Source organism: Caenorhabditis remanei, chromosome X (genome assembly GCF_010183535.1).
Source record: "Caenorhabditis remanei strain PX506 chromosome X, whole genome shotgun sequence".
Taxonomy (NCBI): Eukaryota; Metazoa; Nematoda; class Chromadorea; order Rhabditida; family Rhabditidae; genus Caenorhabditis; species Caenorhabditis remanei.
Genome location: NC_071333.1, coordinates 19,088,447 through 19,099,126, shown reverse-complemented (window position 1 = coordinate 19,099,126; position 10,680 = coordinate 19,088,447). Strand labels below are relative to the sequence as shown.

The window sequence follows — 10,680 nt, the reverse complement described above, 5'->3', positions numbered from 1 at the left end:
TGTCTCCTTTTAGATGTGGCCATGACATTTGACGGAAGGCCGATTCGAGACAGGCAGAGAACAGGTTTGGTGAAAGGGGGTCACCTTGTCTGACACCTCTGGTAATGGGGATATTGACTGGGTTATAGAATGGTGTGATTGTGGTGGAGCACTCGTTGTAACACTCTTTTAGGAGTTTTATGTATCCAGAGTCTATCCCTTGGGTTTTCAGGCTTTCCCATAGAGCGGCAGGTTCAATCGTGTCGAATGCCTTCTTGAAGTCGATAAATATCATTGTGATTGGTATTTGGTATTCTCGACCTACTTCCAGCAGTCTTTGCACTGAATGGATGTGGTCAATCGTCGAGAAGGATCTTCTGAATCCTGCTTGTTCGACCGGTTGTTCTTCTTCCAATGAATTCCGGATTCTATTCAGAATACATTTCGTGAAGACTTTATAAAGTACAGGAAGCAGGCAGATCGGACGATAATTTTCTAGATTTTCTTTGTCTTTGTTGTCTTTGAAGTGATAAACACAGATACCAAGAATAGCGACAGACGTAGTAACCCTTGGGGACCTAGAGAGCCATGCCGACCAAATTTCTTTTATTTTATGTCACCGTTTCTAGAATACCCAGTAACAAAAAAAATCGGCTCGTTTTGGTATTCTTGATTCCTATTTTTCAATTTTCCAGATTATCATGTCACAACCATTCACAGTTTATTTGGAGCGTGTGTCAATTGACACCACGACCGAAATCCTAACAATTATCCAACTTATATATGGCGTACCATCTTTGTTTTTTATGATTTCATGTTTCATTTTGATCTCATCAGGAAAAAAGTATGGCAACAGTTTCTACAGTCTTGTGAAGTTTGACTTGTTTACAGTGAGTCCTCAATTACCGTAATCCGAGTAAGAAAATGAAAGTTTTCAGAATACATGTGTATACCTTAACACATGGATTGCCATTCGGATAGAAATGCATCCCAGTATGGTTTTTATTCTGAAATCGATTGAAGAAACTGTACCAGGATCTTTGACTATATTTAAGTACATTCCGTATTTCTTCTTCCATTTGCATTTCTGGACAGCTGCTTTGTTGACTACACATAGATTGTCTTCCATTCTACTGGTTCACAGTTATGAGAGGGTAGGTGTATCAGTTTTTTATCTGGTCAGAACCCTATCAAATATTTTGTTTTTTTTTCAGTTTTGGTCCGCCTGGTATTGGAAACTTATGATTTTCACAACACTAATCATTTGTAGTCATCTTCCAAGATATCTATGGGATGGATGGTTATATGAAGTATATATTATTAACGGAGAACTTATTTGTATCAATTTTCCTGTGGCGCTTCATCAAGGTTATAATGTGGTCGCCTTCTTTTCAATTGTTTATGCTATCCTGAATCTGACCATTGGCTTATCGGCAGCTTGTATGGTGACTAAAAAGTTTGAAGGTTTTTTTTTCAATTTTACATCTCGAGGGACGAATAGTACTTGTTTTCTTGTTTTTCAGGTGTATCATTCAGCAAAGCAAGTGTTGCACGAAAACTGACAAAAATTTCTATAACTTATTGCGCAGCATATACATCAGAAATGTTATGGAGTGTCTTCAATTCTGCCAACACTTATTTTGACATCCTACCTGCTTTTTTTGTGGAATTTAACACGAATCTCTTAGTTTTTGCTTCAGATTTGGTGAGTTTTTGGAAATGAAAAAACCACATAACATTTTTTTTCAGTTCACTTTATCCCTCCCATATATACTTCTGGTGTACGATTCCAATATCAAAAGCGATTTATTTCAAACCTTAAAGAACTCAAGTACAGGAACAATTGCTGTGTTATCTAATTGATGGTCTGCATTGATTATTTTTTAAATAAAGTATTTTTCAGTGAACTTGTGTAAAACAGCTAAATCCCAGATGAGAATATTAGTAATTACTTTTTTGCGGTCTGAGTATTCATCGCGCCATACTATTATCAAAATGATTATATACTCAACTGAAAACTACCTTTTCCTTTAAAGATTGTTCTATTATCATAAAGATAAAATTGAGTAAAGTAACAGAAAGTGAAGAACAACAACAGATGACTCCTCGAAATATAATTTTTCCCTTCAAATCATATTTTCGGCGCTGTGGCAATAATGGCTCATCGATGGATATCCAGATAGACCATTTATAACACATTTTTAACCTATATTGACTTAATCCATTTTTGACCCATCGGTACCAATGGGGGATTGAATGGATCAAATAAGGGGCATCGACTATCCATATTTTGTCTAAATAGCACTTCAACCATTAATGAGCCATTTATGACTCCTTGGCGTTCTACCTGTGGGTGAGAAACAGAAACCATATGCTGTAAATTTTATGAAAAAATACACTACTCGGAAAAAACCAAAAAATTTATTGTGAAGGTGAATCTATTTCTTACGCCTTCTGAACAAACCGAATGTCTGAAAATAATAACAAGATACATAAAATTACTAGTTGAAATAACAAATTCAGATGAATGATGCCAATAAATGAGTTGGGAAGCGGTAAAAAAATTCAGGAAAACAAGTGTAATTACCGAAAACAAGTAGTAATCACCAGCTTACTAGGGAAGGATCCCGAGTCAAGATGAAGTTATGTACATGTCGAGATACATGGCACTAGACCCGAAATTTTGCGCTGATTTCAAATCTGCATTTTAATTTTGCTAAACGATCTCGTGAAAAAATTTATTGCCGTTTTTGTCGCTTTTCAGTGCAAAAATGAGCATTTTCAAAACTCCCAAAATTAACATTTTTCTTATTTTTTTCAAAATTTTTTGTGTTGTACGTATGACTACGGATGTAAAGATGGCTTTGGCATAGTTTGATTTCAGAATTTATTTTCAGAAAAATTTTTGTGGAGTTTCTTAAATTTTCAAAAATAGCCCATCTAAAAAAAAATTTGTCTGAAAATTTTCTGAAGTTCCAACACAAACAATACAATTTACATGATTGGAACTGCACGTACAACACAAAAAAAAGAAAAACGTTAATTTTGAGAGTCTTAAAAATGCTCATTTTTGCACTGAGAAGCCACAAAAACGCGAATAACTTTTTTACGAGATCGTTTAGCAAAATTATAATTCAGATTTGAAATCAGCGCAAAATTTCGGTTCTAGTGATATATCTCGACCTGTAACTCCATCTTGACTCGGGATCCTTCCCTAGTTAGGCCGGGCCACCAGGTTGCCGGGGAGCATATTTTGTGAGGGGCTATTAAAGTGTTTCGCTCAGAGAGCAGTCGCAACTCGGGTATGGTCAAGCAAGGCGCAGTTATTTCTCTACAGTACTGATTTTAGTACTAAATCATCCGCACGTCCAAACCGTCACTTTAACGAGGTTGGTTTAGACACGTTTCAAATCGAGAAAGTTCTTCTGGCATGCTAGATTTAACGCAAATCCTCAAACTTGGGTAATTCAACTGATTTATTGAAGAATAAGATATATAAGAACACATAAGATTATAATATCATAATAAAATAAAAGAAAAAAAACATTATAATATTCCCACATGATTGAGAAAAACTGTAAGGAGGGGGGGGGGGGCAAGGAATTTAATTAAATATATTTGACATGATAAACAAAATTTTTTTGATAAAAATATTGTAAAGAATGAAACTGTTAGAAAAAAGTGAGAAGTGCGAATCTGTATGATTCAACACAGCAAATAACAATAAATAATGAAATGATTATATATCTCAATCTTCTGTCATCGTCTATTCCTCCATCTTTTGAATCAATCCCACTGATGAGTATTTTGCCCTTCGGATAGTCTCAAACTGCCAATTTTTGTCGACGCACGTTTCCCAAAGTTTTTCACGGTCTCCAAGAATCGCATGAGTGTTGTGTGTGCTCTGTGGTTGTCGTGTTGTCGTCGGAGCGATTTCGATGAAAAAGTTGTCCTCTCCATGTTCTTCCTTCTTCTCCTCCAGTTCGCGTTTGAAAATTTTCATTGTTGTAGGCTTCTTGGCTTCCTGAAACACATAATACCACAGGGATCCCACAAACACAGGAATGTCAATAGGCTTTACGAATTGACACTTGGCTTCTTGGAAGTTGGTGAATTTCGCGAGAATCTTTTTGTCTTTTCCGTCTTTCAACAGCTTGTGATACCAAGCAATTAATTGAGTGAAATCCAAAAATGGTTGGTCAAAGGGATGGATGTTGAAGACATAGTCATCTCCCTTCGGAGGTGGGTTCGACCAGAGATGTGCCTTCCTGAACCCGAGACCGCCCATGTATTCGAAGTAACTATGGATGAGGAGGCGGTGAATCTCTTTCTTTTGTACTCCATTGAATTTTTTGAAATAGGGGAGCGAGTCGATGTAGTCGATCACACACCACTTATCATCTTCCTTTTGAAAGTGGTATTCTTGTGTGTAGATGGCAAAAGTGATCACATCCACCTCATCAACTCTCTGGTAGACATGAAGAGCTCTCGACACGTAGTTCATCATATTTGAATACTTCTTCAGAAATTGGTCTCTCAATACGGGCGGGAAGACGGTCGAGGTCTTTGCGTTCTTTGCCTCGGAGTATCCACAAATACGGATCGGGTGCTCCACCACACCCATCCGAGCCGCCAAGAAGTCCATCATCTTCTTGGTCATAAAAGCTGCTAGCTGACACTTCTCCACCCCATCAATCGTCTTCTTGACACGCACTCCGCTGCACTCCTCACAGACAAACTTCGACAGGTCCTCTCCATAAAAGAATGAGCAACACAGATGGAAGTTTCTCCGACACTTCTGGCACTCCAAAATCGGCTCTACTGCTTCGTTCTCGTTCTTCTTCTTTTTGAACTTTCTTCTCTTGAGATTCGGATTAACGGTTTTGTAACACTTCAGACAGTAAATCTTCTGCCCGTTACTGCCCTTGAACTCCCAGTACTCTGCATCGGAAGGAATTCGGCAGTCTGGGTTGTTGTCGCAGCGGAGGTTAAACGTACTGTATGGGAGACAGGTTGCGTCGATGTTGCAGCACGCGAGTTTTGGAGGCTGAAAATAGAAAATGGTTGGTGGTGAGAAGTTGGAACACTAGAGACTTTCTTTGTGTACAAACTACAATTTATGGCTTTCAACAAAAAAGTCGTTCCACTTACATTTGCGGTAACTGCACTCGATGTGGTGGGCACTTGGTGACTTGGTGTCGTGGCTCGAGGTGTTCGGATTTCAACTGGAGAAATGCTCCGATTTCTAATTGAACGACGACCATCACGACCATGAGCTTGAGAGCTACTTTTAGCGGAAGTTGATGGTGCTCCTGCATGAAGACTGGAACGCTTCGGTGTTGGAGATTTGGATGAACCTCGAGAAGAAGACACGTTCCGAGAGCGACCAGATATATGAGTACGATCTCTAGCACGAGGTGGAGGCTGTCTTCTGTTACTGTCTGGAGACGGTGTTCTGCGACGATTGTCCTGAAAGAAAATCTATAGTTAAGCATGTCTCATAGAACTTGTATGAAAACGAACTCTTGGCGGTCCACTGTTTTGATTCGGAGACGGTGTCCATTTTGAGACAAATGTTGAGGGGAGTCTTCCAGGAGCTGAATCAAAACGAACTCGATCTAATGGTGCAGGCGGAGTTGGTGATCGATCTCTGTTAATACGAACAGGTCTCCGTTCTTCAGCTCCAGTTATAGGTGGAGCCATCTGAAATCAAATTTTATTATGATGAAAAAGGATCTGAAAAGAAGTAAAAAGTATGAAACAGAGCGTCTTACATACAGTACAATGCCGTAAGAGATAAGTAGAATTAGTAAATTATGTATGAACCATAAAGAACAAAAATAGATTGTTAGGCATGTCTTCCTGATCGAAATTTTCTCTTTTCATTTTTTGCAACGAAAAAATTCTATCTGTCCCCCGTGAAAAAAACGATTTCTTAAATATTTAAAGAGATGAGTAATCTCCCTTTTTTTAGTTGAAACCGTGAAATCCCAAAAACGTACCGTCCGCAAGGTCATATCTTGAATGTCAGGATCTGCAGCCCTATTGTTTGCTGCTGGAAGTATTATCTGAACCTCTGGCTCTTCCACAGCGACCTCTCTTCTTGACATTTCTTGCCTGATCTCTTCTTCTTCTTGAACATCACCATCGTCTTCATCATCCTCATGCCAGAATCTTCTATCTATGTTTCTGACAGGAGGAAGAACATCTATATCAATCGGTGGTTCTTCAAGTTCCGCCTGTTGATACCGGCCAAACGGAAACATATCTGGATCCAGACGGATGATTGGAGCGATGAAGACTCTTCTCGGCGGTGGCTCGATGATTTGTATGTCATCGTCGCTATCGTCATCAATCTCATGGATCTCGTCTCCATCCGCTTCCGGGTGAGCCATATCATCCTGAATGAAATCTCCGTTCTCCTCAACATCCAATTCTTCTTGGGCGTCCTCTCTTCTATCCAGAGATTTTCCAGATGGAGTTAATGGTGCTCCTGCATGAAGACTGGAACGCTTCGGTGATGGAGATTTGGATGAACCTCGAGAAGGAGACACGTTCCGAGAGCGACCAGATATATGAGTACGATCTCTAGCACGAGGTGGAGGCTGTCTCCTGTTACTGTCTGGAGACGGTGTTCTGCGACGATTGTCCTGAAAGAAAATCTATAGTTAAGCATGTCTCATAGAACTTGTATGAAAACGAACTCTTGGCGGTCCACTGTTTTGATTCGGAGACGGTGTCCATCTTGAGACAAATGTTGAGGGGAGTCTTCCAGGAGTTGCATCACAACGAACTCGATCTAATGGTGCAGGCGGAGTTGGTGATCGATCTCTGTTAATACGAACCGGTCTCCGTTCTTCAGCTCCAGTTATAGGTGGAGCCATCTGAAATCAAATTTTATTATGATGAAAAAGGATCTGAAAAGAAGTAAAAAGTATGAAACAGAGCGTCTTACATACAGTACAATGCCGTAAGAGATAAGTAGAATTAGTAAATTATGTATGAACCATACAGAACAAAAATAGATTGTTAGGCATGTCTTCCTGATCTCAATTTTCTCTTTTCATTTTTTGCAACGAAAAAATTCTATCTGTCCCCCGTTAAAAAAACGATTTCTTAAATATTTACAAAATGAGTAATCTCCCTTTTTTTTGTTGAAACCGTGAAATCCCAAAAACGTACCGTCCGCAAGGTCATATCTTGAATGTCAGGATCTGCAGCCCTATTGTTTGCAGCTGGAAGTATTATCTGAACCTCTGGCTCTTCCACAGCGACCTCTCTTCTTGACATTTCTTGCCTGATCTCTTCTTCTTCTTGAACATCACCATCGTCTTCATCATCCTCATGCCAGAATCTTCTATCTATGTTTCTGACAGGAGGAAGAACATCGATATCAATCTGTGGTTCTTCAAGTTCCGCCTGTTGATACCGGCCAAACGGAATCATATCTGGATCCAGACGGATGATTGGAGCGATGAAGACTCTTCTCGGCGGTGGCTCGATGATTTGTATGTCATCGTCGCTATCGTCATCAATCTCATGGATCTCGTCTCCATCCGCTTCCGGGTGAGCCATATCATCCTGAATGAAATCTCCGTTCTCCTCAACATCCAATTCTTCTTGGGCGTCCTCTCTTCTATCCAGAGATTTTCCAGATGGATGGGAATTGATCGACTCGTCGATTCGGCCGCTGGCTTCCTCTTCTTCCAGTCGGGCGAGTGCTTGGTCGTAAAATTCTCTGATCTGAAATTTAGAATGTTGATAATCTATTATCAATTCAAGTATGAAAACTTACCACAGCTGAAGCGACATTGACCGAGAGACTCTCTTCGAAGAACATCCGGTAGTTTCTTGGGAACTTATCGAATGCTTCACTCAGTTTCCTCGTGTACTGCTCCGGGAAAATCCTGAGAGCCAATCGAGCTTGCTCTTGGCCAATCCTCTCCTTCAACTGGTCTCGAGCAATCACGAAATTCTCCACATCGCTCTCATTAATTCCTCGTGTATCAAAATCCTTTCCCCATTTTTCGAGGATCACATAGATGTCACATCTAAGGAGATCATTCTTTTGTTTTGACTTATTTGGATCGAGGAGTTGCCAGAATGCATGCTTCTGAAATTAGAGAACAGTTATCTACTGTTCTATAGCTATGAGTCTACTCACCTCTCTGAGTTCTTCAAATAGCAGAGAGCTGTCCCGGATTTTGTCTTTGAACTCGGCAGCCCACTTTTCGTCGGTCTTTTTTCTGATCTGCAATTAGAATTTAATGAAAAAAAAAACCTCCGAGATTCAAACATACTTTTCTGGCTTCGCTATTTGGCACGTCAACAGCGCCAAGTGGAGAATTGTGGCTTGATGATGATGAAGACGTAATCGAATTCTGAAAATGGGCTTGTTTAGAGTGGAATTTAAACAAAATATTTGAAGTCACGCTTCACAGGAACAAAGATTTCAAAATCTCACCGCTGGGATCGGACTCAGTTGCAAGTTCAATAACTCAGAGCTGGTGCTCTCTTGCTCCGATTGTCTTCTTCTCTTGTTGAGCGGCGTCTGAAATTATGACGAATTTTGAAATAACGTTAAAAATTTATAGTTTTTGTTGCTATAGAATGCTACCAGAAAACGTTTAACTTCTTGGGAGATCCATTCTGCGCCCTTCAAAACAATGTCATGTTTTCATAAGTAATTGCTCATCTAGTATTATCTCTCACTGACTTGTTTGTTCCCCCCACTATCTATCCGCAACCCACTGGCCAACCACTCATTTTCATACAGGCTATAGCTGCAACACATGCACACCAGGACACGAAACCCCCCTCCCCCCTCTTCATTCTATGAATCATATAATTTCTCTGAATGTGAGTTAAAAACGTGCATGGCGAACCATTATGGATAGCGGAAAGATATTAAAAGAGTGTAGTCATTATTTCTAACATTTGACTGCCTGATAGGGAAACGATCAAGTGGTTTCAGATCAAGTGGCTGTAACTCTTCAGGACACGCCCGTACTAAGCAACAATCAACTAGAAAATTGAAGCAGTCGGTCTGATCTATACATTGTGCCAAAATTGTCCATATATATCAATTATCAACACCGTGACACGCGCTCAAAATTTTACATGTCCCATAAAGAAAGGAAAAAATTACCTTTAGTCAACGGTCACTGTATGTATATCAGAACTGAAATTATGTGAAAAAGTTGATAAAATGTAATGAACACTTTCATTTCTCCCTTACATTACTTATTCCCCGAAGTTTTCAATGTTTATTCCATTCAAACGTCGAACTACTTGTTTCATTCAAAAAAGAGAATATTTTTCATACTCACGGTAATTGTAAACATTTTGATGAGATAAATTATTTCAGTTTTGTCTCTCTTCGCATGTTGATAACTTGAAACAGACACACAAACTGTTCTTCCTGTTACTCACATTACCTCTTTTCCCCCCCTTCTGCGCAAGATACTAAGCGCCCGTACTGGAAAACTGTCAACTACAAAATTGAAGCAGTAGGTCTGATCTATACGTTGTGCCAAAATGAACCATATAGATCAATTATCAACACTGTAACACGCGCTCAAAGATTTACATGTCCCATAAAGAAAGGAAAAGAGTGACGTTTGTCACTGGTCACTGTATCTATATCAAGAGTCATTACTCTAAACTGGCATCAATGTTTTCTTAGTATAGTCAGTTTAGTTTTCTGATTGAAATATTGGTAGTTGGTGTGGTGGATCAGCGCAAATTTTTCGTTAATTTTTTGAAAATTAGAATCTTTATTTATTTATTTCCTGCTGTCTTACACAATAATCTGCGCGGAAATCCATCATACTATTAATTTGTAGAAGTTTCTTATACAAAAGCTCGAAATTTTGTCAAAGCGTTCAACAAATGAAATGAAAATTTGAATGTTTCTACTATTTCCTCTTTTCCTTATTATTTGTGCGAAGCAGCTGAGAAAATTAGAAATTCACTGGTAACTCATCGATTTTTTAAATAAAAATTACTCATTCCCCGGAGTTTCCGATGATCATTCCATTCAAACGTCGAACTACTGGTCTCATTCAATAAAAGAGAATGTTTTTCATACTTACGATAATTGTAAACATTCTGATGAAAAACAACTTCCATTTTGTTTCTCTCCCCCTGTTGATAGTCTGAATCAGACATAGACACACATAATGTTCTCGCAGTTACTCACTTTACCTCTCTTCCTCCTTCTGCTCGTATTGTTTCAAAAGGTCACACACTTATGCGCACGTAATGAATACGAAAAAATATTCGGAAGTTTCATTTGCAAATAATTTGCGACGCCAAATCAGACATGCAAAACTCCGGCTTGACCAAAAACTTGCACCCTGGCCCGGCTCAGTCGGCGCGGACTTGAATTTAGAACTTTTTCACCTTAATTTTTTTTAGAAAGGTTTAACTGAATTTCCGGGCCGAGCGTGCCGGGCCGGGAGAATTTTTTCTGCTAAAAATTCTAGAAGAACAAATGTTGTTATCAAAATGACATACCGATTCACTCGAAGAAGATCTCGAATGTTTAGCCATTGTAGTTGTTCGATGAGTCTGGAGGAAACGGAAACCTGAAACGAGGAGAACAATTTAAATATCAGTAAAATCAATTGATTCTTAACAAGGAAACTACAAAAAGTAGTTACCAATCACGTGAACTAACATAAAGAAGAAGATAACCAT

General features: G+C 39.1%; 1 protein-coding gene across 1 annotated transcript; it reads right to left on the bottom strand.

Moving 5' to 3' along the window:
* Positions 1 to 3,745: 3,745 nt before the first annotated feature.
* On the bottom strand, positions 3,746 to 10,680 carry GCK72_025853 (uncharacterized protein; the record flags this gene model as incomplete). The annotated part of the gene is made up of 12 exons (XM_053736517.1): positions 3,746 to 5,026; positions 5,131 to 5,448; positions 5,503 to 5,682; positions 5,982 to 6,629; positions 6,684 to 6,863; positions 7,162 to 7,722; positions 7,775 to 8,092; positions 8,144 to 8,230; positions 8,280 to 8,360; positions 8,444 to 8,530; positions 10,498 to 10,568; positions 10,644 to 10,680. The coding sequence occupies 12 exons, from the start codon at positions 10,678 to 10,680 to the stop codon at positions 3,746 to 3,748; spliced, it is 3,849 nt and encodes a 1,282-aa protein (XP_053580083.1).